Source organism: Callithrix jacchus, chromosome 12 (assembly GCF_049354715.1).
Source record: "Callithrix jacchus isolate 240 chromosome 12, calJac240_pri, whole genome shotgun sequence".
Lineage (NCBI taxonomy): Eukaryota > Metazoa > Chordata > Mammalia > Primates > Cebidae > Callithrix > Callithrix jacchus.
This window is the reverse complement of record NC_133513.1, coordinates 12,860,510-12,888,366: the sequence shown is the minus strand read 5'-3', so window position 1 is coordinate 12,888,366 and position 27,857 is coordinate 12,860,510. Positions and strand designations below refer to the sequence as shown.

Sequence of the window (27,857 nt, the reverse complement as noted above, 5' to 3'; positions counted from 1 at the left end):
GGCAGATAAAGCGAAAAAATTACATAGCAGACTGTGGAAATTTTGGAGTACTGAGCCGTTTTGTCATAAGTTAGGAGTCAGTACATTTTCTCATCATTACCCATTTTGTTTACACGTTTTTTTATAAAAGTGTTTGCTTTGGATCTGGGTTCAAATTTTGCTCTGCCTATCACCTACTAGTGATGTGACATCAGGAAGCTCATATAACTTGAGCTTCAGTTTCCCTGTGGGTAAGATGGGGAAAATGCCTCACACAGTTGTGACAAATAAGAGCATGCAGTACAAAACCTAGCACGTAGTAGGCAACTATTTTTTGGAAATTATATATTTATTGCTAATTTGAAGTACATTATGCTTAGATTTTAATTCCTTAGACTGTATTTTGGTTTTTGAAGGTCTTGAATCTGTCGTTCTGATGGCGTTCTGATTTATTCATCTTCACAAAATTTAACAGCTACCACTACCTCCTCTTCTATGCTCTTCTGTACCTGCGAAAGAAGATACCGTTTACGCCGTGGTTTTGTGTATATGTTGTTTGATCTTCTAACCCAGCTCTTCTCTAGTGGAGACTCCAGGGAACTGTTGGCTGATCTGATTTAAGAAGCCCAGTATGTGGCCTCACCACCCTGTTTCTAAATTTTCTCATTATGTTTTGATGAATTCTTAGCTGCAAGAGGGCAAGTACTTAGCCTGGGATTCCAGGATCACCATAATCAGCTGCTATATCTATTTTTTTTGCTTTATCTACCATGGCAATCTAATGCTCTAATCTAGCCCAAGAGGTTTATTCAACAGTTCAGATCACAACATGCCTGCTACTTTATTAGTTGTATTTGGTTTCAGAGACATAATCCAAATCTGATTAAAATTAGGAAAAGATCCTGTGCCCAAGTGACGGTTCCAGATTTGAATCTTTACAAATCTTACTAGCTTTGTAACCTAGAGCAAGTCATTCATTGCCTATCACAGGACTTCGTGGTGGTGAGACGCAAATGGATTAACTATAAGGGATTGTTAACATTGAACTTTAGTAAAAATATGATTATCCATCTCAAAGATAAATAAAAATTTTATTCTAATATTTTAATGGAAGCTCAATAAATTTACTAATAAATTTTAAAAATCAGCTGACATTAGTAATTACATTAGTAAATTTTTAATATTAATCTTATATTAGTAATTTTTACACTTACTGTTTTATGACAGGTAATTTTCTGAACAATATTTCAGAGACATTTGAGACATGTTCAAATGAGTTATAAATGTTCATGACACAATATTAAACCTTTTTTGCACTGGAAGGATTTCTTATCAGTTGAAGCACTGTCAATTGTCAAAAAGGCTGGGGGGATTTCATACACTTTGAAAACTGTTTTCTGGCCAGGCACGGTGTCTTAAGCCTGGAATCCCAGCACTTTGGGAGGCTGAGGGGGGTGGATCACGAGGTCAAGAGATCGAGACCATCCTGGTCAACAAGGTGAAACCCCGTCTCTACTAAAATACAAAAATTAGCTGGGCATGGTGGTGCGTGCCTGTAGTCCCAGCTACTCGGGAGGCTGAGGCAGGAGAACTGCTTGAACCCAGAAGGCGGAGGCTGCGGTGAGGCGAGATCATGCCATTGCATTCCAGTCTGGGTAACAACAGTGAAACTCCGACTCAAAAAAAAAAAAAGAAAGAAAGAAAGAAAGAAAGAAAACTGTTTTCTTTACCTCTACTGCATAAAAGCTGTTCATCAGCTTTAAAGGAGACATTCTTATTTTTCCTCTTAATTTGATTTCAGAAGGGTTTATACATCCCTCTGTGACACCATAGATATCCCAAAGGTTTGAATGGCACTCACATGTTGTGGGATATATGGAAATGAAGGAAGCATTTTTATTAATGTAAAAAGGGCATTGGACCTATATCCTTGCCTCTGGCATTTACTAGCTGTGTGTCGTGAACAAGCTTTCAACCTTTCTTTTTTAACTTTCTCATCGCACCCAGCAGAAATTTCTCACCAGTTTAATAAATAGTTGTGATTATCTTGAGCACCTGGTTGATTTTTAATCTTAAAACCATTGTAAAGCAGTACACTGAGCAGGCTGTCTTAATTCATGTTGGCTAAAGTTGAGCTAGAATTTGTCCCATCTCTAGCAAATGCGTACAATTTTATGGCATTCACTTTGTATCTAAAGCTCATTCCTGGCTCTGTCTATCCTCTTTATTCCTATTTTCTCTTCAGCTTTATTTTTCTTATCTATATTTATTTTTATAGGCTATTAATCTATGAAAGCTGCCTTAAATTTTTCCTGGAAGGATATGGGTGCAGGACATTTAATAAAATAGATAATGCCCACTTTTGAAAGCTACTGTAATATATGTAATGAGTGATACACATAGTAGGTATCATTCATTTGGTTTTTTAAAATTGAATCAAAGAATATTGGTTATAACTACTTTGAACTGAGAAAAGTTTAAATAGTTTAATTTTGAAGGGAACGTAGAGTTTCAGAAGAGCAGACTGGCCCATTGCCATGTGTCCAGAAGTCTTCTGTACTTTATATAAAGATAAATGAGGGAGAACGATCCAAGATGGCCGATCGCTAACATCCCGGGATTGCAGCTCTCAGGGAAGGCGCGGAGAACTAGAGGACGCCACACTTTCAGACAAAGTCTGGTCGCTCACGGAGCAGAAGATCCCCCAGTGGTGGAAACACACGGGTCGCCAGCGCGACTCTCGTGGTCGGTGCAGCGGTTCCGCCGGCACCTCGGCGCGGCAGCTCTCGGAGCAGAGTAAACGGGACCGCTTCCCCTTCTGACCGAGGTTTGGAGCCCCGGGAAGGCAGAGTCGCCTACTACGGAAACAAGAAGGAAGCCCGACAGGAGAATCCTGGGCAGAAAAGCACCATCAGTTTTAACGCCGCTGCTCTGGCCCTGGGAACTAACAACCTGGACGTCCACTCAAGAGACCTAATCTGAAAGTTGGTAATTTCAAAGACGAGAGGAGGATAAATTTACAATGACGGGAAGAAACCAGCGTAAAAAAGCTGAGAATGCTCAAAGTCAGAACGCCTCTCCCTCTAAAGATGATCACAGTTCCACATCAACAATGGAACAAGGCTTGATGGAGAACGAGCGCCTCCTGATGACAGAATCACTCTTCAAGGAATGGATAATAACAAACTTCGGTGAGTTAAAAGAACATGTTGTAGCCCAACGTAAAGAAACTAGGAACTTTGACAAAAGGCTTGATGAAATCCTATTGAGAATAGACAACTTAGAGCGGAGTATGAGTGAATTAATGGAACTGAAGAATACAATACAGGAACTCCGAGAAGTATGCACAGGTTTAAACACTCGAATTGTTCAAGCAGAAGAAGGGATATCAGAGGTCAAAGTCCAACTTAATGAAATAAAACGTGAAGAAAAGATTAGAGAAAAAAGGATAAAAAGGAATGAGCAAAGTCTCCAAGAAATGTGGGACTATGTGAAAAGACCAAATTTACGTTTGATAGGTGTACCTGAATGCAATGGAGAGAATGAATCCAAGCTGGAAAATACCCTTCAGGATATTATTCAGGAAAATTTTCCTAAACTAGCAAAGCAGGTCAACATTCAACCCCAGGTAATACAGAGAACACCACAAAGATATTCCTCAAGAAGAGCAACCCCAAGGCACATAATCGTTAGATTCACCAGGGTTGAAACGAAGGAGAGGATACTAAGGGCAGCCAGAGAGAAAGGTCGGATAACCCACAAAGGCAAGCCTATCAGACTTACAGCAGATCTCTCGGCAGAAACTCTACAGGCCAGAAGAGAGTGGGGGCCAATATTCAACATCCTCAAAGAACAGAACCTTCAGCCCAGAATTTCATATCCAGCCAAACTAAGCTTCACAACTGAAGGAAAAATAAAATCTTTTATGAACAAGCAAGAACTCAGAGATTTTATTACCACCAGGCCTGCTTTACAAGAGCTTCTGAAAGAAGCATTACACACAGAAAGAAACAACCAGTATTAGCCTTTCTAAAAATACACCAAAAAGTAAAGAGCACCAACATAAAGAAGAATTTACACCAACACATGGATAAAACAGCCAGTCAACATCAAATGGCAGTAACCCTAAATTTAAATTGACTAAATTCCCAATCAAAAGACACAGCCAAAACCCAATGGCATGTTACATCCAGACCTGTTTTACATGCAAGGATACACAAAGACTCAAAACAAAGGGATGGAGAAAGATTTACCAACCAAATGGAGAGCAAAAATAAATAATAAATAAATAAAAAGCAGGAGTTGCAATTCTTGTATCGGATAAAATAGATTTTAAAGCAACAAAGATATAGTGGTAAAAGGATCAATGCGACAACAAGAGCTAACGATCCTAACACCCAGATAGGAGACTTAGATTCAATGAGACAGAAAATTAATAAGGATATCAAGGACTCGAACTCAGATCCAGAACAAGTAAACTTAATAAATATTCATAGAGCTCTCCACTTCAAATACACAAAATATACATTCTTGTCAATACCACATCACACCTACCCATTAGTTTAAATGAAACATTGATTGGCCATTGTTAATACCCAATTTTTTTCAAAATAAAGCAATATTTCCATTGACTCTCCCTCTTTCTCTTCCTCTTTCTTCCTCTCCTTTACTTATTTTTTTTTTTTCTTTCCTTCTCTCAAAAAAAAAGAAATCAACTTGTAAACCTCTAGATCCAGGTCGGCAATGTCTCTTTCATTGCTTGATTTCCTTTCTTCCCTTCCCTCCCTCCTTCCCTCCCTCCCCGCTTCCTCCCTTCCTTCCTTCCTTCATCCCTTCCTTCCTCCCTACCGTCCTTCTTCCCTTCCTTCCTGCCTTCCTCCCCCCCCCAAAAAAAAAAAAAAAAAAAAAAAGATAAATGAGGATATCTGGAAGATGTTTTTCCTTTTAGCCTTCAGCCTGGTAAAATACTTGTGTTACTTATCTGTATGGAGGCCTCCATCTATCTCGTATACAGCTCTCAGCCATTTTATCTTCACAGGGTCTTGGGTGAACAACAAAACTCCCTAATGGAGTTTTCTGGTGTATGTATTATGTGTTTGTAGAGGATATTTACAGGACAGTTATTCTGATTTAAATCACATATTTAAATGAACTAGATATAGTCAATAGAACTAGATGTTTTGAATGTTTATTGTGTGAATGATTTACACTTAACAAGCCTTGAATTTGTAAAAGTAAAAGCCATATTTAACTGGTGTAAACTGTTCCATGAACTTAGGATTTAAACGTGGTCACAATTAGTATTTTTTTTTGAGATGGAGTTTTGCTCATGTTACCCAGGCTGGAGTGAAATGGCACGATCTCGCCTCACCGCAACCTCTGCCTCCTGGGTTCAGGCAATTCTCCTGCCTCAGCCTCCTGAGCAGCTGGGATTACAGGCACGCGCCACCGTGCCCAGCTAATTTTTTGTATTTTTAGTAGAGACGGGGTTTCACCTTGTTGACCAGGATGGTCTCGATCTCTTGACCTCATGATCCACCCGCCTCAGCCTCCCAAAGTGCTGGGATTACAGGCTTGAGCCACCGCGCCCAGCCACAATTAGTATTTTTAAAACTTAATCACTGAAATATCCACTTGCCTTGTTAGCAGAAAGTACACCACCTTCCTATTGGAATTTCTGCTTTTCTCTGAATTCTTCCAAACACTTTAGTGGGTTCGTGAGTGGCTTCCATATCCAAGATGGGTGTGGGGTGTGTATCCATGCATCTGTATATGCGCATGTGAGGGAGACACACCAGAGTCTGTTCAGCCACCACTGCCCCTGTACTTCCCTGCCCCATGCTAGAGTGTTGAAAACCAGTCTTAAACTGTCCAACGGGAGCTCCCGGCTCACTGTTTTCCCAGATGTTTGTGCAGTCCACCACGGTGCATAGGGAAGGATCTTCCTGTGCTAAGCTCAGTTAGGATGTTCATGGTGCCTATGGATGAGCACCCAAGATTACAGCTATTAGCACCCAGCTCCTTCAGGTCACATCATGGACACCTCTGAACTATTGTTCTAAGGTCACCGCGAACAGTGAGTCAGGACTGGTCCTACGTCTACCACCTCATAGCCTTAGAACCACATTTCCCCTTACCATCATAAGCTCCTATGCCATTATTTTATTTTATTTTTTAAACTTCCTGGCCAGGCATGGTGGCTCACGCCTGTAATCCCCCCACTTTGGGTAGCCGAGGGAGGTGGATCACTTGAGATGCAGGAGTTTGAGACCAACCTGACCAACATGGTGAAACCCCATCTCTACTAAAAATAGAAAAATTAGCCAGGCATGGTGGCATATGACTATAATCCCAGCTACCTGGGAGGCTGAGATAGGAGAATCACTTGAACCTAGGAGATGGTAGTTGCAGTGAGGTGAGATTGCGCCACTGCACTCCAGCTTGGACAACAGAGCGAGACTCCATCTCAAAAAAAAAAAAAATTCCCTAGACCTCTGGGAACTTAGATGGGGCCTCTAGAGATTCACCCTTCTCCCAGCAATTCATACTTACCGTTCATAGATGGAGCCTCTAGAGATTCACCCTGTCTCCCAGGAATTCATACCTACCCTTCGTAGAGGTGGCGATTCCAAAATAATTTTCTGCCTTCTCTTTCTTAGGCAAAGGGGGAAAAATTGAACTAATTTCTGCCAGGGCATCCTGCTACATATTTAACTAATATCAAATGGAAGAGCAAGGCTTAAGTGATTTATATTGCAAGAGCCTTCATCGTTAAAATGAAATAGGCATGACCAAGAGAACAAATGACAAATTTAATAAATAAGTGTTGTTGGATGTGATGGAAAGTCAGAATCAATTATTTATGATGTGAAGGATTGGGAGAAGTTTCAGATGATGAACTATGTTGGTAACTCGAAGGTTACTGGAATGTGTTCTCTTACTGTTCAGGGTTTTGATCTATAGAAACACTGTTTCTGCCAGCACCTCACACCGCTGCACCCCCAAAAAGATACAGCAGAACTCCAGAATATGGAACCCAAAGTCCCATTTAAAAACTGTCATTTATCACAGTGTTGCAAAAGAGTAATTAGAACTCAACTCTTATTAATTTGCTTTCAGAGTATGAAGCTAAGGAATTGCCATGGAAATCATCAAATGGAAACCACAATTTAGTGTGTCTTAGTGAAAACTTTTGCCATTGAGTCACTCTGCATTCAAAGTTGTGCCCCATTCACATGGGGACTCTGTCCTCGCCAAGCAAGGAGTGGGTCACCTTTTTATGCAGCAGTTTCTTGGTGCTTGAGTTGCCTATTAACAAGAGGAGTCTTATCTGGTGTAGATATTATATCTCATTTTCTTTGACATTAAGAATGCCTAATGGTTCCCTCCATAAAAGCAAACTTCTTGCTGCTTCTTCCAATGATTTGATTTTATTATTTTGTGTTTTATATTTGTTTTTAAATAGTAGAGGTAAAAGCTATTCAGAAGAGGGATGGGGGAGGACTGATTGTGTTGGAGCAAGTTACGTTTGGGCCATTCTGCTGCAAGTGAGATGCGCATGCTCAGTCTTCGTGTGGATTACAGGCCTTTCGGGAAGACTTGGAATGTCTTATTCAAGAACAGAGGATGAAAGGCCACAACCAACTGGATTGCTAGCATTACAACAGATTGCAGATGACATCGTGACCAGTTCTTTCTCGGGTTTTTCTTCACCTGCCCTCAGTATGTCAGTTTTGGAGAATTTTGTACATTATCATTTTACCTCCACTTGGGAACACCGTAATCTCTAGCAGCATAGTCTACTCAGGTTCAGCCCTTAAGTTGATAACATCTAATACTTAGAGTAACGTAGTGTTAGAACCTCCTACTTTCATATCAACCAGGCATTTACTACACTTTATACAGATGGTAAGATGATATAAAACATGGTCCTGGGCTGGGACCTGTGGCATGTGTCCGTAGTCCCAGCCACATGCGAGGCTGAGGTGGGAGGATCACTTGAGCCCAGGAGTTCAAAACTAGCCTAGCAACAAAGTGAAAACTCTGTCTCTATCTTTTAAAATAATAAATCTGATTTTAATGTGGCTGAATATAAATGATTTCACAATCAGATTTGAAAGTTAGGGGTTTATTCCTAACTTTGATGGGAAGCCATTTTAAGCAGAAAGATGATTTTAAAAGACCACTATATTTTCTGTGTGAAGAATGAACTGGGAGATTTCATAGTATTATTAACAAAACTAGAAGAGTCCAGATTTGGGGATCCGGTTTGGCTTGGGAAGTGGAGGGAGTTCAGCTTTGGGCATGCTCCGTTTGCATTGCCAAGACACTGCAGCAGCTGGAAATGCAGTCAGAGAGCTTAGGAGAAAGACTTGGCAGACAGACATAGAGAAGTAGTTCTCAGAGCCATGGACATTGATTAAACAGACAAGAGGGTATGGGCCGACAAAATATTCCAAAGAGAGAACCTCAAAAGCTCAAAGAGGAAGACCAGTCAGGGAAAACAGAAATAGTAAAAGCAGCTGTCCTGCAAGTGTCCTGGATTCCACCGCACGATCGAGAAGCTACAGGAGACCTTGGCCTGCTGGCTGGAACACACAAAGACATGGCAGGAGGAAAGCCACGTGCCGCTGTTCGGAGGTCAGGAAATAGCAACCAGTTTGCCTCAAATGCTTACGCTGTGTTGTGAAAAGCGGAAGTGAAAGCTGGGAAGGTTAGGGGAGAGTAGGAGACGGGTTAATGGCTGACTCTAAAATTCTGTCAGAAATGACGCTATTTTGTACGGCTTATGCATTAAAACTGTCCAGATTACCTCAAAACACCTTAAAATTAAAAGGTCTTACACGGAAATGTTGATTCTCTTTAAAAGCGCTTGCTCATATTCTCAGGTTGAAAGCAGTGCTTTAGAAAACTCAGTGGCTTTACGCATAATGAATTTACAAAGAAAGGGGCTGCAGTCAAGGGCAGGAATGGGGCTGATTGCAGCGATCCTCACACTAGTTACAGCCTGAACTCAAGAGTGCAGAGTGAGGGACCTTATGAAGAAAACAGTCATGGCATGTGGTGACAAATTATACGTGGTAAGGCCGGGCGCAGTGGCTCACGCCTATAATCCCAGCACTTTGCGGGGCTGAGGCGGGTGGATCATGAGGTCAAGAGATAGAGACCATCCTGGTCAACAAGGTGAAACCTCGTCTCTACTAAAAATACAAAAATTAGCTGGGCATGGTGGCACGCACCTGTAATCCCAGCTACTTGGGAGGCTGGGGCAGGAGAATTGCTTGAACCCAGGAGGCAGAGGTTGCGGTGAGCCGAGATTGTGCCATTGCACTCCAGTCTGGGTAACAGCAGCGAAACTCCGTCTCAAAAAAAAAAAAAAAAAAAAAAAAATTATACGTGGTAACCCAGGAGAGATTCAGAGGTAGAGGTTGCTTTGTGTATGAGTCCGCAGGAATGGTAATATCAATATTAGAAGCAAAGGAAGGAGAAGAGAGAAGGTAAGAAAAACTAGGAAAGAGAAGAAACGCCCTGTGATATTATTTGTAATATCTAAGGGCAGATATTATTTCTAATATGACTGTGGGTTTACACTGCGCTTGTGAACATTCACTTGATATTATTCACAATATCTAAGGGGAGATATTTCTCCAAATACCACAGTGAGTGTACACTCTGGGCATATATTTTTGATACTATTTGTAGTATTTAGTGGGAGATATTTCTTCTAGTATCACAGTGAGTGTACACTCTGGGTGTATATTTTTGATACTATTTGTAGTATTTAGTGGGAGATATTTCTTCTAGTATCACAGTGGGTGTACACTCTGCGATGTGTTGTATAATATCCTCACTATGTTACTGCTAATACCACAGTGGGCGTACACCCCATGATGTTGTGCGTAATATCTTCGCTATATTACTGCCAATTCACAGTGGTTTTACACCCTGTCTGTGCTAATGTCATAGTGTGTTAACACTGGGTATTTTATTAAAATCATAGTGTTAACACTAGTTTTATAAACACCATGAAAATGTTATTGTCATTGTGTCAACACGGTAACATTTATGTTATAAATGTCATAGACATTTTATTAATATCATAGTGTTTTAACACTAGATACTGTAAGTATCATAGATGTTTCATTAATATCATAGTGTGCTAACACTGTATGTTATCACTAAACATAAATATAATAAAATATATTTTATTATATAAATATAAAATATCATAGATATTTTATTACATTATATAAATATAAAATATCATAGATATTTTATTAACATCATAGTGTAGTAACACTGTGTTAACACTTGATATTATTTTAAATATTTTATTAATACACTGTGTTACCTTATCTACATGTATACTACATATGTATGAATTATCTCTGGAAAAATCTGGTAACATTAATTATATCTGGGGAGGCTACAAGAAGCCAAGCCTGAGAAGAAACCTTAAATTTCACTTTATACTTCTTGTTGTTACACAAAAAACCTTTTTTTCACCTCACCTCCCCCCACAATTCCCTCCAAAAAAATACTTGACCATAACCATTTAGTGCTTAAAAAATTACCCCAATCTTTTTTGTCTGTTTCTTACCTGCTTTCTGTATGCAGGCCCCTCCTCTATGTGACGGCCCATCTTAGAAGATCCTGAGAGGTAAGCGTTGTGGACATTGAGAGAACCAGAGCCCACTTACTTTTCTGATTCCCACTCTGGAAGGTGTGGGTGTGAATGTGGAACCTTCCTTAAAGGTTTGCGGTGGAAATGAAATAAATTAGTATATGTAAAGCACAAGAACATGGAAGGTGCTTACTAAATGTTATTTATCTTCACTTTCTCTGCCTTGGCCCTCTCATAGCCACTTCTGATTTTAGGCGATTGGGGAAAATTGCCATTGAACATCGTACTCTACTAACAAAGACCATTTGAGAGTTAAGATTCATCTCTTTCCCATTTCAGCAGCAGAAAGAAGCCCACAAATCAAGCCCTCCCCTTGTTCTATACCTTGTCATTTTGTTGCTAGTATCACCAGCCAAAGAAAGAGGAAAGTTTCTTGGTGTAATTAAAATATTATTATAGGCTGGGTGGGGGGAGGGGGGTTCATGCCTGTAATCCCAGCACTTTTGGAGGCCAAGACCGGAGGATCACTTGAGGCCAGGAGTTCGAGACCAGGCTGGGCAACATAGTGAGACACCCTATCTCTACAAAAATAAAATAAAAATAGCCAGGCATGATGGCATGCATCTGTAGTCCCAGCTACTTGGGAGGCTGAGGCAGGAGGATCACTTGAGCCAAGGCTTTCAGGCTGTAGTAAGCTATGATCATGCCACTGCACTCCAGCCTGGGCGACAGAGCAATACTGCCTCTCTGAAAACAAAAAATTGTTATAGAATATAGAGTTGTAAAACTTTTCTGGAACAAGAAAGCTCTCATTTTAGATACCCATTCATTTACTCATTCCATAGTGTACTGAATGCCAGGAATTTAATGGTGAGCAAAATAGACATGGTCTCTGCCTCCTGAAGCTCAAGATCCCTCCCTCTATTTTTAAAAATCGGGTTTCTTGAAGTATAACTGATGTACAATCAAATTTGCTCTTTTCAGTGGAAACTTCTATGGGTTTTGGTAAATGTGTAATCAGTATAATTTAGATCTGGAACGTACTGTCTCGCCCCTCCCAATTTTCTTGGGCTTCTTTGGAGTCAACAACTTTCCCCCAACCTCTAACCCCTGGCAACCACTGATCTGTCCTCTGTCCATATGGATTTGCTTTTTCCAGAATGTCATACAAATGGACTATTACACAATTTCCTAGCTGCTTCCACACAGCTTAGCTGCTTCCACATAGCTTAACATTTGAGATTCATTCATGCTGTTTTGAGTTGTATTGCTGAGTGGTATTCCGTGGTACCAATGGATTTTCTTTTTTCTTGGTGACAGAGTCTTGCTCTGTCACCCAGGCTGGAGTGCAGTGGTGCGATCACAGTTCACTGGAGCCTCCACTTCCTGGACTCAAGTGATCTTCCTGCCTTAGCCTCCAGAGTAGTTGGGACCACCCACGGTCATAAGCCACTGTGCCCAGCTCATTTTACATTATTTTGTACACATTGGGTCTCAATATGTTGCCCAGGCTAGTCTCAAACTCCTGTACTTGAGCAATCTGAAGTGCTGAGATTACAGGTCTGAGCTACCAAGTCTCACCTCAGGTAGACCCTTTTGATGGCATGTTGGCGAGAAAAAGAAAGAAAGAAAGAAAGAAAAGAAGAAGAAAGAAAGAAAGAAAGAAAGAAAGAAAGAAAGAAAGAAAGAAAGAAAGAAAGAAAGAAAGAGGGAGAGGAAAGAAAGAGGAAGGAAGGAAGGAAGGAAGGAAGGAAGGAAGGAAGGAAGGAAGGAAGGAAGGAAAGAAAGAAAGAAAACAACTCACTTTGACCAAATTGGCCTGTGATGATTGAATTCACTGGCTGAACTACATTAATTTTCCTTTCATGGGGCCGAGTCAGGTCTAGGAATACAATTCAGTTGTAATAGGAAGATAAAATGTCACTTCTTGCATCTGAATCTGTGGATTGTGAAACTCACATTCACTTTGGTGATTACTGTTTCTGTCTTTTTTTTTTTGAGACAGAGTTTCGTTCTTGTTACCCAGGCTGGAGTGCAATGGTGCGATCTTGGTTTACCGCAACCTCTGCCTCCTGGGTTCAGGCAATTCTCCTGCCTCAGCCTTCTGAGTAACTGGGATTACAGGCACACGCCACCAGGCCCACTAATTGTTTGTATTTTTGGTAGAGACGGGGTTTCACCATGTTGACCAGGATGGTCTCGATCTCTTGACCTTGTGATCCACCCGCCTCGGCCTCCCAAAGGCGTGAGCCACCGCGCCCGGTCTGTTTCTGTCTTGCTGTGTTGGACAAGATGGCCCCAGCTGGCCTGTAAGTGAGCAAAGTCCCCACTAAAGGTCCCTCTCTCCAGCCTTTATGACACTGGTGCTGAGTCATAGAGGTTCTGCCAGTCCCTAAGAGAAGCACTTTCTTCTTTCCTGGTGATGCCTTAGGCCCCTTGAACAGTTTTGCCCAAGTGGGGCTCAAGGTAAGAATGGAGTTTCTTGGGACCACTCAAACCGCCAGTTACTGTGGCCCTAAGAAACGCTGTGGCTTGACCTCGCTGCCGGCTGTACAGGCTCCAGTGATCCAGGAGTGCTACCAGCCCTACTACCTGCCTGGGTACCGCTACCTCAATTCCTGGAGGCCTAGCCTCTTCTACAAGATCTCCAATGTCCAGACCTGCCCAGACGAGACCTCCAGCACCCTGCGGCCGCCCACCATCCTGCCCGCACTCCGCTCCTCACTCTTCTCTCGCTATAGCCCCCACGACTGGGACCAGTCCAACCAGCTGCAGGTGCGTGGGGCTGAGGCCTCCCGGCTCTGGGCCAGCCGGCTGACTGACGACTCCATGAGGCTCTTGCAGGACAAGGACCAGCTGACACACCAGATGCAGGAGGGCACCTCCCGGAACCTGGGCCAGAGGCTGTCAGACATTGGCTTCTGGAAGTCAGAGCTGAGCTACGAGCTGGACAGGCTTCTAACTGAGAACCAGAACTTGGAGATGGTCAAGAGGCGGCTGGAGTGCGCGGCAGATGAGGTGAACTCCCCGTTGCAGGTGAGTTACAGGGGCAGGGATGGGACTGTAGCCATGTGATGGGGATACTGTGTGCTCATTCCACATCCCTTAACGGAAGATCAAGGTGGCAGGCCCCTTGCAGATCACGTTGAGCTGCATCATCGTATATATGATCAGTAATACAATTTCAGTTGGTCCAGGATCATCCCAGTCAAATCAGGGTTTCTTGGACTGAATAGAATTTCCTTGTCTCCCTGAGGCTACATCAAAGTTGCAGGGGTTTCATGGAGATATTGTGTGCACACTTATGCATGCCTCAGCATGCGTGTACATGCATGTGCATGCAAGAGCATGTGTGTGTTCTGGTCCTGAGAGCACATACTTCAAATAACTACTTCATTTATGTTTTCCACAGAGTCTCGCTTTGTCATCCAGGCTGGAGTACAGTGGTGTGATCCTGGCTCACTGTGACCTCCGCCTCCTGGGTTTAAGCGACTCTCATGCCTCAGCCTCCCAAGGAGCTGGGATTACCCACCTCCCAAGGTGGGTGCCTACCCACCATCATGCCCAGCTAATTCTTGTATTTTTAGTAAAGGCAGGGTTTCACTATGTTGGTCAGGCTGGTCTCAAACTCCTGGCCTCAAGTGATCCACCCACCTCAGCCTCCCAGAGTGCTGGGATTACAGGCGTGAGCTGCTGCACCCAGCCCATAACTGCTTCATTTTTCCCCATAATACTTAATATCCTCTAACATGCTCTACACTTGATTGAATACTAGAAATAGGATAGTCTCCATCAAGGTGGAGATTTTTGCTTGCTTTGTCACTGATGTATTCAAGATTGCTATTCAGTGCAGGGCACCTATGTGTCTGTGTGGGTCCACGGTGACCAATGTCGGTGCTGACTGATGTTGTTGATACTAACATTTTCAGTGTATTCCCAGCCCAGGACAGGGCGAAGGGCAGAATAGGCATTCAATAAATACATGTTGCATAAATGAGTGAATATCTAAATGTGGACTGGGCATGGTGGCTCATGCCTGTACACCCGGCACTTTGGGAGGAGGAACACTTGAGTTCAGGAGTTGGAGACCAGCCTGGCCAACGTGATGAAACCCCGTTTCTACTAAAAATACAAAAGTTAGCTGGGCATGGTGGCACATGCCTGTAATCCCAGCTGCTTGGGAGGCTGAAGCAGGAAAATCACTTGAACCCAGGAGGCGGAGGTGGCAGTGAGCTGAGATCACACCACTGTACTCCAACCTGTGCCACAAAGCAAGACTCCATCTCAAAAACAAACAAAAAAACGAAATGTGGACATTCCTGACACTTCCTTGGTCTCCCAGCCTCCAGTCAGCTCCCTGCTCAGTTAGGATTGCTTTTGGCTGCATGTAGCAGATATGCCACAATGGTGGCTTAGCCAAACAGGAATTTATTTTTCTGTCATAAGGAAAATTCCAGAGGGAGACAGATCAGGCAGCTGCAGCCTCCACTTGGTGCCAGAAGGGACCCAGGCTCCTCTTTCTGCTCTGCCACCCACAGCATATCGCCCTACAGTTTCCTAGGAGGTTTCATATTTTATATTGCAAGTCCCTGCATGCCAGGGGCCTCTTGACATTCTCATTCAAGGCAGGAAGGCAAGGGTAGAACAAAGAGCAGATGCATCAAGGGGCACTGTCACTTTTTATCAGGGGACATCTTTTCCAGAAGGTCCGCCGTGTGTTTCCATTTTTGGCCTGTTTGCCAGCACTTGCATGGGCTCTCTGGCTGCAAAGGGGTCTGGATAAATGAATGTTTCTCACTGCATCCAGGAGAGAATCATGGGAGGGGTTGAGTGGACACTGGGTAAGGAATCAGCAGCACCTACGGGAGCTGACCTTGGCCACACAGGATGATGACCGGCTGCTCACTGGAGTGTGTGGGGAACTGAGGACCTCTTGCCTGGAAGACTCCTGCAGCTACCGGTGCTTCTGTAGGACAGACCTGCCTCCGGATCCCTTTGGGAGACACAGCATAGGTTTCCACCACTCTGGGATTTCCAAACCCATGGATGCAGGGAGCAGGAAGAGAGGTCCTCTGTCTCCCTATCCCCACCCCCGGATTCTCCCTGGGAAGGAGGATGGGCAAGGCTGCTTCTCAGAACCCCACTGCAGCATCCCCAACCTACTGCTCTCCCTCCGACTCTCTTCTGATGCCCCCATCCTGTCTGGAAAGTCCGGTTCTGCCTGGTCACATGTGGCTTTCTCTGATCAGCCACGTGGCGGCAGGGGGACCATCAACATCTCAGTTCTATTTCACAGGCTGCTGCCACAGTCCAGACAGCCTCTCCCTGCGCAATGTCCTCCGCCTCCTTCCTGGTCTCCCAATTCCTGCTCTCTTCTAATCCATTGTCCTCACAGCAGCTGCTATTTCCCTTGATGGCCTCCCAGAAATTAACATCTTCATTCTCGAATTCCTTCCCCTCCCCATAACCCCTGTCCCTGCTATTGCTCTAGGCTCGCTTCCTCTACTCCAGTGCCAATGGCTTCCTGTCTGTTCCTCTGCTGACCTCAGGGCCTTTGCACCTGCTATTTTCCCTTCTGGTGCATTCCTACCCGGCTCTGCATCTCTGCTTCTCATGACTCAGTCCTTCTCCTCCTTAGAGAATTCCTCCCTAACCACTCCACTGGTTACTCCTCACCCACTCACATGACCCTGAATATTTTCATCCTGGCCCTTCACATAGTTGGAAATGATTGAGGTTCTGGTTTTTCGTTGTTATTGTTTGAGACAGGGTCTTGCTCTGTTGCCCAGGTTAGAGTGCAGTGGCATGATCTTGGCTCACTGCTTGACCTCCTGGAGTCAAGGGATCCTCCCACCTTAGCCTCCCAAGAAGTTGGGACTACAGTCACGCACCACCACCCCTGGCTAAGTTTAAATATTTGTAGAGATGGGGTCTCACTATGCTTCCCAGACTGGTCTCCAACTCCCGGGCTCAAGTGATCCTCCCAGCTTGGCTTCCCAAAGTGTGGAGATCACAGGCATGAGGGAGGCACTGTGCCAAGTCTGATTGAGTTTCTCATGGGTGTTCTCTCCTCTAGCAAAACACAGGTTGCATGAAAGCCTGTGTTCTCCTAGGGGACTGTCAGCCTGGTTCATTGCACTATCCCCAGCACCTTAACAGAGCATGACTCCGAGAAGAGGCTCTGGAAATCCTTGTGGCATGGGTCAGTGAGTTTCTGAGTTCTCAGGGTCAGTGAGTTTCTGAGTTCTCAGATACATTTGCATCCTGACATTCAGACCTTGACATCCTGCTTCCTTCTGCTCTGGGCCCTTTGTGACATCGCGGGCTGGTTTGCCAATCACTGTTGTTTCTCAGCTTCCTATCATAGAGAGCCCCTGAAAAGCCCCTTCTCCTGTCCTCTCTTCTGCTCTGCTCAGGTCTGCATGAGAGTTGTAAGGCCCAGGACTGTGTGGCAGGGTTGTCCTGACCACCTCCCCAAACTGTCCCTCCACTGGGAGAGGAGTTTTCAGCTGGGCATGGTGGCTCACACCTGTAATCCCAGCACTTTGGTAGGCCTTGGCCTACCTGCAGGTGGATCATCTGAGGTCGGGAGTTCAAGACCAGCCTGACCAACATGAAGAAACTCCATCTCCACTAAATGTACAGAATTAGCCAGGAGTGGTGGCGTATGCCTGTAATCCCAGGTACTCTGGAGACTGGGGCAGGAGAATTGCCTGAAGCCAGAAGGTGGAGTTTGCGGTGAGCTGAGATCATGACTCTACTCCAGCCTGGGCAATTAGAGCAAAACTCCATCTCAAAAAAACCCAAAATGAACAACCACAACAAACAGGAGTTTTCACAAGTATTCACAGGTAATTGTAGACAGTGTGCTCAGTGATTGACACCTGTCAAGCCACCTTCACCTGCACAATGAACCTATGAGACAGGCACCAATATGGCACCCATCTGCAGAGGAGGACGCAGCCAGAGAGGTTAAGCAATTTGCCTAAATGCACGCAATAAGAAGTGGCTAAGCCCTGACTGAAATCAGAAGAAAAACTACATGGAGGCTGGCAGCCAACACCATCTTCTCTGAAACTATTATGAAATTTTACTGTATGTATTATTGTCTTTTGGGAAGGCTTGGGGCTGCTGATGCAGTTATGGGAATCAAAATTGGTCCTTGGGACGCTACTTTACGCTGCTTTCTCTACATGGGCCTTGCATCTCTGGATGCATTGGTCATAGGGCAACTCACAGCTCTCATCATGGGAGAAGGAAAAGCAGAAGCCCATCTAATGCCCAGTAAAGAGGTCACATGAAGCAGCCAGGTTTCCGGGAGGAAAGAACAGATTGTGACAGGGGTGGATGCTAGTCTCTTTCTGTTCAGGGTCTACAAAAGCTGCAGGGAGAATATACTGTTTCCCTTGCTCCCCACAGGTGGCCTTGGAGTGTCTGTACCATCGAGAGAAGAGGATTGGGATTGATTTGGTCCATGACAATGTGGAGAAAAACCTCATTCGGGTAAGGCATCTCCTGGGTCTGCCCAGTGCCGTGAAGGAGGTGGGAAGGCCAGCAGGTCAGAGAGATCACTGAGCTACCTGTCAGGAGCAGAAGCCATACGTGTCACCCTGTGCAAAGTTAGGGCTCAGAAAGCATGGGTGGAGTCCTAGTTTGCAGTTTAGGAACGGGGAGAAATGGAGTTATTTGACCCTCAGTCTTTTCATCCCCCAAAATGAACATGGTAATAATACACCAATAACAACAATGAAAGCCAGTGTTTCTTGAGCACCTACGGTATGTCAGAGGCTGTACTACTTCATATGCATTATTTAATGTAATGATAAAATAATCTATAAGTGAGTGCTTGGCACATAGAAGGTGCTATTTTTTTTTTAATTCTAGGAGTCTATAAAAAAATAGGGCAAAAAAAAAAATGGAGCCTCCACAATCAACCCTTCCTACCTGGACCTGGGGTCATGTGGATTGAGGCAGAAGCTCCACACTGACATTTCACCTCCTGGGGTCAAGGGTGGTCGGTGGGAGGGGAGGGGAGAGGTAAGGGCTCTGGCCGGAAAGACAAGGCTGTCAGGTTCTAAGAGGCACCGCTCTTTCTGACATTTTTCATTTCAGGAAGTAGATTTACTAAAATGCTGCCAAGAACAGATGAGAAAATTAGCTCAAAGAATTGACATGCAGATGCGGTAAGGGCTTTTTTTTTTCCTTCTCTTCCCTCTCCTTGGGGTTTGTTTTGGGACTCCCAGGTTTCTGGGGGACAAGCCAGACGGGCCCACTTTTGGTCAGTGGTGTGCTGGTAAATGTTTAACAACCAGCTTTCTAGGAAAAAGGGGTCCTGATCTCTCAGGCCTGCCAGTTTCTGTGGTGTAAATGCTACCACAATGGCTGATTTTCAGCTGCGAATATGAAGTTACTGAGATGTGCACAATTGGCTCTCACAAGCCTGTGCCTCACTGCCTTCTTTGCAACCAGAGTCCTGGCAAGAGACACCTGGCTTCCCTGAGGCCCCTCTTAGCCTGTGGCTTCCCCATTTGAGTTCTCTGAGCCTTGGGAGATGGCAGACGGTGGGTGATATTAGGTAGCAAGTCCAGGGGCTGGGCACCTCCACAAGGGAGCTGGTGGAGACACCGAGCCAGGAGTCTCCAAAAGAAACCAGCTTTTTGTTCTTACAAGATTATGTAACCAGTATCTTAACAAGCCCGGGGACCCCTCTCACAATTAAAGGGAGGCCTGAGTTTTATGGGGCTTGGGGCCCATAGCTAAGCCCTTGGCACCAGTTCCCTGTGGAAGCAGCCGCCTCACCTCCGCCTGCAGCTGGCACTCATCTTTAACTCTTTCAGGGCACGCTGCTCTGCTGGTTTTCCCACTTCATTCACTCTTGACACAGACACACAGACAGCATGGGACAGGCTGGCAACCAGGCAGTGACTTGTTCCTCCGGCTGCCTGGTGCACATGGGCAGCAGGGGGTGGAGGCAGAGGGGCCAGGCAGCTTCCAAGTCAGCTCTGGGAGCATACGTCTTGGTTGGCTGTGCCCCAGAAGTCATCTCCTCCTCCAGGAGCCTTTGGACCCTCCAAAGGGGTTAGAGCTGTATGTTAGGGGGAAAGACATTGCAGACAAGCTACCCTTAGAGCAAAGAGCTCGGTCATGGCCAGACACATTGGAGAGCCCCAGGAGGACATCGGGGTGGAGGTGTGCAGAGAAGATGCGGATACAGCAGGAGAAGTGAAGGCTGAAAGGACAAACACAGAGTTGAAGTTCAATAATTTGTGTGCCACTGGACTAATTTCTCACAATTCCCCTTATCACCGGGACTATGGTACCTACAGTTTGTCTACAAATTAATTCGCTTAAAAAAACCTTAAGCACAACATGGTGACTACAGTCAACAGTAATTTATTGCACATTTAAAAATAACTAAAAGAGTATAGGGAGCCAGGTGCAGTGGCTCACACTTGTAATCCCAGCACTTTGGGAGGCTGAGATGGATGGCTCACAAGGTCAAGAGATCAAGACCAGCCTGGCCAAGATGGTGAAACCCTGCCTCTATTAAAGAAACAAAAATTAGCCAGGCGTGGTGGCAAATGCTTGTAATCCCAGCTATTTGGGAGGCTGAGGCAGAGAATTGTTTGAACCAAAAAGGTGGAGGTCACAGTGAGCTAAGATCATGTCACTGTACTCCAGCCTGGGCATCAGAGTGACACTGTCTTAAAAAAAAAAAAAAAAAGTAAAAATGGGAATGTTTGTAACACAAAGAAATGGTAAATGCTGGAGGGGATGGATACCCCAGTTACCCTGATGTGATTGTTACAAATTGCATGCCTATGTCAAAGTATCTCATGTACTCTATAAATATATACATCTACTATGTACTGGTAAATTCATGTACCCCATAAATATATACATCTACTATGTACTGGTAAATTCATGTACCCCATAAATATATACACCTACTATGTGCCCGTAAAAAACTTAAAAAATAAAACAAAATAAATAAAAATCAAGTCGGTAAATAAAATTTCTTAAACATTTTGTTTTTTTTTTTTTTTGAGATGGAGTCCCACTCTGCCTCTCAAGCTGGAGTGCAGTGGGGTGGTCTCAGCTCACTGCAACATGCACCTCCTGGATTCCAGCGATTCTCCTGCCTAAGCCTCCTGAGTAGCTGGGATTACAGGCCCATGCCACCACACCCAGCTAGTTTTTGTATTTTTAGTAGAGACGGAGATTTACCATGTTGACCAGGCTGGTCTCAAACTCCTGACCTCGGGTGATTGGCCCACATCGGCCTCCCAAAGTACTGAGATTGTAGGTGTGAGCCACTGTGCCCAGCTGAAATACTTGTATTCAAACAGGCAAATTTTAACAAAGGGAGAATTGGAAACAGGCTAGTGTCTTTGTTTTATTGCATTTTTCTTTTCTTTTCTTTCCCAAGACGGAGTCTTGCACTGTCACCCAGGCTGGAGGACAGTGGTGCGATATCTGCTCACTGCAACCTCCGCCTCCTGAGTTCAAGCGATTCTCCTACCTCAGCCTCCTGAGTAGCTGGGACTACAGGTGCCTGCCACCAAATCTGGCTAATTTTTGTATTTTCAGTAGAGACAGGGTTTCACCATGTTGGCCAGGCTGGTCTCAAACTCGTGACCTTGTGATCCACCTGCCTCAGCCTCCCAAAGTCCTGGGATTACAGGCATGAGCCACCGCACCCAGCCCTTACTGCATTTTTCTTGCACTTATTTTTTAAATTATTTATTTATTTTTAATTGACAAAAATGGTATATGCTGTATCATGTAAAACATGATGTTTTGAAATTACATGTATATTTTAAAACATTGAACTAATTGGAACTAATTAACACATGCATTATCTCACATACTTATTCTTTGTAGTGAGAACACTTCAAATCTCAGTGATTTTCAAGAACACAGTGCACTGTTATTAACTATGGTCACCATGTTGTACAGGAGATCTCTGGAACTTACTCCTCTTGACGAACTGAAATTTTGTGCCCTCTGGCCAACATCTCCCCCATCCCCCACTCCAGCCTCTACTCTGTACTTTTATAAGTTCGGTTGTTTTAGACTCAGGTGTGTGAGATCATGAGATACTTGTCTTTCTGTGCCTGACTTACTTCACTTTACATGATGTCCTGTAGGCTCATTCATGTTGTCACAAATGACAGGATTTCCTTCTTTATTAAGGCTGAGTAGTATTCCTTTGTGTATACATACCACATTTTCTTTATCTATTTGTCTGCTATGAGACACTTGGGTTGACTTCATATCTTGGCTATCATAAATTGTTTTGCAATAACTTTGTCCATTTTAAAACTGGGCTTTTTTTTTGTTATTGAGTTGTCTGAGTTCCTTATATATTTTGGATAGTAACCCCTTATCAGATGCATACTTTGCAAATATTTCCTCCCATTTTTTAGGTTGTCTCTTTACTCTCTTGATTGTTTTGTAGGCTGTGCAGAAGCTTTTTAGTTTGATGTAATCCCGTTAGTCTATTTTTGCTTTATTTCCTGTGCTATTGGGGTCATTGTCCAGGCCAATGTCATGGAACTGTTCCCCTATGTTTTCTTCTAGTAGTTTTACAGTTTCAGATGTTATATTTCAGTCTTCAATCTTTTTCTCTCTTAGATGGCATCTCAGTCTGTCACCCAGGCTGGCAGGCAATGGTGCAACCTCAGCTCACTGTAACCTCCGTCTCCCAGGTTCAAGTGATTCTTCTGCCTCGGCCTCCTGAGTAGCTGGGGTTACATTGTGTGCCACCATGCCTGGCTAACTTTAATCTATTTTGAGTTAATTTTTGTGTATGGTTTGAGATAAGGGTCTAATTCATTCTTCAGCATGTACATTTCCACTTGTATCAATACCATTTATTGAAGAAGCTGTCCTTTCTCCATTGTACATTCTTGGCATCTTTGCTGAAAATCAATTGACTGTGAATGCCTGGATTTATTTCTGGGCTCTTTATTCTGTTCTTTCTTCCACCTATTTTGTGATCTTCTATTTATGGCAAGAGAGAATGGTTTTCCATTTGTAACTGTCATGGCACGTGACAAACCATGGCACTGCAGGGAAGAGGAGGGCTGATGTTTTTGAAATGGGATAGTTTGAGCCGGCAGAGTGAACAATTTCCAGACTTAAAGTGGGGAGCTGGACCTCAGAGGAGGAATCCTGAGACTGGGGTCGAGAGGCTGCTTATGCAACCCCAGAAGATGCCACCAGAGGGCAGTGGGGAGCTGGGAGAACCAGGAAGACTGAGACAGATGGAGACAGTCCCAGAGTCTGAGAGACACTCAGAGAGAGATGAGCACTGACATCAAAAGAGACAGAGATATAGAGAGATAAACAGAGACAGAGATGGGGAGTCAGGAGACAGAGGGACAGAGAGACACAGAATCAGATATGCCAGAAAGCTAAATTAAGAGATGAGACAGAGACAGAGAAAGGCAAAGAGATGGAGAGAGACAGATATGGAAAAAGAAGAAAAGAGGCCAGGCACCGCGGCTCAGGCCAGTAATCCCAGCACTTTGGGAGGCTGAAGTGGGTGGATCACTTGCGGTCAGGAGTTCAAGACCAGCCTGGCCAAAATGGAGAAACCCTGTCTCTACTGAAAACACAAAATTAGCTGGGTGTGGTGGTGCACGTTTCTAATCCCAGCTGCTTGGGAGGCTGAGGCAGGAGAATCACTTGAACCCGGTAGGCAGAGGTTGCAGTGAGCCAAGATCGCACCACTGCACTCTAACCTGGGCCACAGAGCAAGACTATCTAAAAGAGAGAGAGAGATGCTTGGATAGCTTGAATAGAGACCAAGATAGATGAAAGCAACTGACTTTAAAGACAGGAATGTAAATTTTCCTTTTAACATACATTTATTTATATTTTTTGTCTTCTTTTTTCTTTTACTTTAAAATAACTCAGTCTCCATAGAGACTGTCAAAAATTGCCAGTGCCAACTATATTTCAAGTCATCATGGCGGGGTATTGGGGAAATGTTTTCAATTAGCAGTAATGGTGCCTCAGATAAACCTAATTGGCTACGATACTGCCACTGCACAAAGCTTCATTTATTTATATTTTAAAAGTGATTTTAGGCAGGGTGCAGTGGCTCACGCCTGTAATGCCAGAACTTTGGGAGGCCAAGGTGGGAGGATCACCTGAGATCAGGAGTTCAAGACCAGTCTGGCCAACATGGTGAAACCCCGTCTCTACTAAAAAAATACAAAAATTAGACCAGGCACGGTGGCTCGTGCCTTTAATCCCAGCACTTTGGGAGGCCAAAGCAGGGGGAGGATTGCCTGAGCTCCAGAGTTCGCGACCAGCCTGGGCAACACGTGAAACCCGTCTCTACTAAAATGCGACAAATCAGGCGTGTGCGGCAACGTGCACCTGTAGTCCCAGCTACTCAGGACGCTGAGGCAGAAGAATTGCTTGAACCCGGGAGGGGGAAGGTTGCAGTGAGCTGAGATCACCCCACTGAACTCCAGCGACAGAACTGGAGTGCAGCGCAAGACTCCGTCTCAAAAAAAACAAAAAGCAAAACAAAAACAACAAAATTAGCCTGGAGTGGTGGCGGGCGCCTGTAATCCCAGCTACTAGGGAGGCGGAGGTAGGAGAATCCCTTGAACTCAGGAGGCAGAGATTGCAATGAGCTGAGATCTTGCCACTGCACTCCAGCCTGGGCAACAAGAGGAAAACTCCGTCCTCCAAAAATTAATTAATTAATTAATTAAAAGTGATTTTGAAAAGAAAAATAAGTACATAGCAGAGTTTGGTACTTGGTGAGAATCATGGAAGTGGTCCTCAAACGTCTGGAATTTGGCAGTCACCTTTAAGTCTAAGCTTCTTAGTCAAGATACCAACCAGCCCTCAGGGCTTAAGCCTTGGCCCTGGTCCCTTGTCCTCTCTTTACCTCCGCCCAGTCTCTGACACCGCCTAGCGCCGACCCTAACCAATCCCTGTCTTCACCTCGTTCCTGACCCTACCCAATCCCTGTCCTCACCAAGCCCCTGTCCCGGCCCAGCCCTTGACCTCACCCAATCCCTGTCTTCACCTAGTCTCTGACTCCACCTAACCCCTGACCCCAACCAACCCCTGTCTTCACGTAGCCCTGACCCCGCCCAGTCGCTGACCCCACCCAATCCCTATCCTCATCTAGCCCCTAATTCCACCCGTTCCTGATCTCGAGGTCCCTACACATCTGGTGTTTCTAGCTTCTCTGCGTTGGTGTGTGTAATGTTCTTGGCTTGGAATTCTCATTTCCCCGGCAGCAATTCCCCCATAATGTCTACTCCTATTTATTGTGAAAACCCAGCTCAGATACCTCCTCGGGCAGCCTTCCCTGACCACCCTCTCACCCTCAGTTAGTGGTTTCCTCCTCTGTGTTATTTTGTATTTGCAAACCTGCAGGCTGCCTTTGCCATTCTGTTCTGTATTTTTTTTTTTTTATTTGTTCACACAAATTTGTGAGCAACTTGAAGGCAGTGACTGGGTCATCTTATTCGTGTCTTATCCCTCAGTGCCCAGCATAGGGTCAGACACAATGATTGATTTAAGAAGTGATTTGATTTTAATCAGACTTTGTCCAAAGTATCGATTAATATCTTCTAAATTAGGCCAGCAAGCTACAGCTGGAGGGACAAATCTGGCCCTCTGTCTCTTCTTGTGAATAAAGTTTTATTGAGATTAAGCCACATTCATTTTTACATATCTGTCACTGTGTTCACGGATAGTTGAGTAGTTACAACAGACACCATATGACCCACAAAGCCTAAAATATTTACCATGCAAACCTTTACGGTAGATGCTTACCTATCCCTGTTCTGAAGGACGACAGGGGCCAGGTGTGGTGGCTCACACCTGTGATCCCAACACTTTGGGAAACTGAGGCAGGGAGGATCACTTGAGCCTAGGAGTTTAAGACCAGCCTGCACAACACAGCAAGACGATCTCTACAAAATATTTAAAAAGTTAGTCAGGCTTGGTGGCACATGCCTTTAGTCCCAGCTACTCAGGAGGCTGAGGTGGGAGGAGTACTTGAGCCTGAGAGGTCAAGACTGCAGTGAGCCATGACTGCCCCACTGCACTCCAACCTGGGACAGATTGAGACTCGGAAAAAAAAAAAAAAAGAATAAAGGCCAAATCTGTTTGGAGTTGGGGGAGGTGGGAGAGTGGGGGGCCTCTGGGTATGTGGTGGGGTATCGAGGTGGGAAGAGGACTGAAAAGCTACTGGGTGGCTTCCTGGGGGGTCTAGGCTTACAACACACACCTGCTGTGTGGCCCAGGCTGGGAACTCTGGGCAGGTGCACAGTACACAGATGACTTCTTCCTCCCTGCAGGGATAACCGAGATGCTCAGCATGCCCTGGAGAGGGACCTGGAGGACAAAAGCTCAGCCCAGTTCATCGACGAGAAGTGCTTTAACCTGAGAAATACATCAGACAGCATCAGCTTCTTCCACGGCATGGAGAAAATTGATGGCACGTAAGTATCGGACTCCTCCTCCCCATCCCATGCATGTCCAACTGGAGTGAGGGTTTCTGCTCATGCCAATGAATGGCGAAGGGGCATCATGTACCAGTTAAGTGAGAAGTGGTGTGGTTGAACGGGGGTCCTCTAGTGCAGGCGGCAGAATCCAAGTTGGGTTAACTAAAGACAACATGGAATTTACCGGAGGGCTCTCAGGGAGCCACCATCTCAAGGAGAAGGCTGGAGGGAAAGGTTCTGGCAGTGGGAGCTGTGTGGTCTGGATGCCTTGATCTTTCCATCCTTGCCCCACTGTTCAAGATCCAAATTTCAGGAAGAAGGAGCATGCCATTGGCTTAGTGAGAGTTGCACAGCCACTGCTGCTCAGCAGTTTCACCAAAAAAATTTCCAAAACAAGCAATGAGCTCAGCAGGGAGGCCAGCTGGTGCCAGTGGTGGTTTAAGAATGAATTCTTGCCCCTTGGGAGGCCGAGGCAGGAGGATCACTTGAGGCCAGGAGTTCCAGGAGGTCCAGACCAGCCAAAGAGAGACACGGAGTGGGATCTGGAGCCAGGCTGCCTGACTTCTAATCCCAGCCTCTACACTAACACTGAGCAAGCGACTTCATTTCTTTGGACCATTTCTGAATCTATACCACTGGAAGAAAAATAGTACCCACTTCCCAGGGCTGCTGTGAGTATGAAAAGGGTATGTGTGTGAAGTTTCAAGCGCAGAGCCTACTATAGAATAATAACAGCCAACATTTATCAAGTGCTTACTGTGTGTCCTCATTTTCTCATCACAACAGCTATGAGGCGGTACCTTCTGTGAGCCTGTCACGATCGTGGGCATGTCACAGCATTGTGGGATTTTATGCAGAACGCAAACATGCTTCCTAGTTGGTATTCTGAGGTCTGAGAGATGCTGAGGATGAGGAAGAGGTTGAGGTCTATCTTGGTTTCTCTTTCTTCCGTTTAAAAAAAAAAATCCCTAGCACCTACAATTGTGCTTGGCACATGTTGGTTTGCAATACATTTTTGTTGAAAGAAAGAATGAGTGAAAAGAGAAAGTCAGGGAAAGAAGCAGCACAGGAAGGGAGGAAGGGGAGAGAGAAGGAGGGTGTTCCTCGGCAGTCTCCTTGGCTCAATCCTGGCCTCACTTTCTGGATCTTAACAAATGTCTAGGTGCGGAGGTGACCCTTTGGGACTTCTGGTAATGACAACTCTTGGGAACTTTCCTCCTCTTCCTGACAAGGTGCTCTTCCCCCATGGCCCTGGCAAAGTGAGCAAGACTTAGGGGGCTTGGCCCCCCTCATCTGCGCAGGGAATCCAGAGGGTCTGTCTTCCAAAATAGATTCCTCTCCAGAGACCTGGCAGCCCTGGAGCCTCCAATTTCCATACCCAGGAGAGGACTGCTATTTAAAGTACCCCATCTAGAGACTCCATCTGGAAGGGAGAGCTGCTGTTTGTGATGACTGATTGCTGCCCAGATGTGCTAGCTTCGGGCTCTGTATTTGGGCTCCCCTCCCCTCCCCTCCCCTCCCCTCCCCTCCCCTCCCTTCCCCTCCCCTCCTCTCCCCTCCTCTCCTCTCCTCTCCTCCCCTGTCCTCTCCTCTCTTCTCTTCTCTTTCTTTTTTTGATAGAGTCTTGCTCAGTAGCCAGGCTGGAGTGCGGTGACAAGATCTCGGCTCACTGCAATCTCCATCTCCCTGGTTCAAGCCATTATTCTGCCTCAGCCTCCAAGTAGCTGGGATTACAGGCATGCACCACCACACCCAGCTAATTTTTG

General features: G+C 44.9%; 1 protein-coding gene, 1 long non-coding RNA gene and 1 other non-coding gene across 3 annotated transcripts in view; 1 reads left to right on the top strand and 2 right to left on the bottom strand.

Moving 5' to 3' along the window:
• Nucleotides 1-15: 15 nt before the first annotated feature.
• LOC118146187 (uncharacterized) lies at nucleotides 16-12,934 on the bottom strand. Its single transcript, XR_008475334.2, has 4 exons — nucleotides 12,408-12,934; nucleotides 10,580-10,727; nucleotides 9,219-9,341; nucleotides 16-488 (listed from the first exon to the last, which is right to left on the bottom strand). It is a non-coding gene; the product is annotated as an uncharacterized LOC118146187 (long non-coding RNA).
• An 84-nt stretch (nucleotides 12,935-13,018) lies between these two features.
• Nucleotides 13,019-27,857, top strand: part of TEKT5 (tektin 5) — a 68,968-nt gene continuing 54,129 nt past the window's right edge. The window contains exons 1-4 of the mRNA XM_035266907.3: nucleotides 13,019-13,639; nucleotides 18,023-18,106; nucleotides 18,716-18,786; nucleotides 25,945-26,088. Coding sequence (XP_035122798.2) covers nucleotides 13,076-13,639; nucleotides 18,023-18,106; nucleotides 18,716-18,786; nucleotides 25,945-26,088 — 863 coding nt within the window. The 5' untranslated portion in view covers nucleotides 13,019-13,075. The remainder of the gene's footprint in view (nucleotides 13,640-18,022; nucleotides 18,107-18,715; nucleotides 18,787-25,944; nucleotides 26,089-27,857) is intronic.
• LOC118146637 (U4 spliceosomal RNA) lies at nucleotides 23,528-23,669 on the bottom strand. The gene has a single exon (XR_004732476.2). It is a non-coding gene; the product is annotated as a U4 spliceosomal RNA (small nuclear RNA).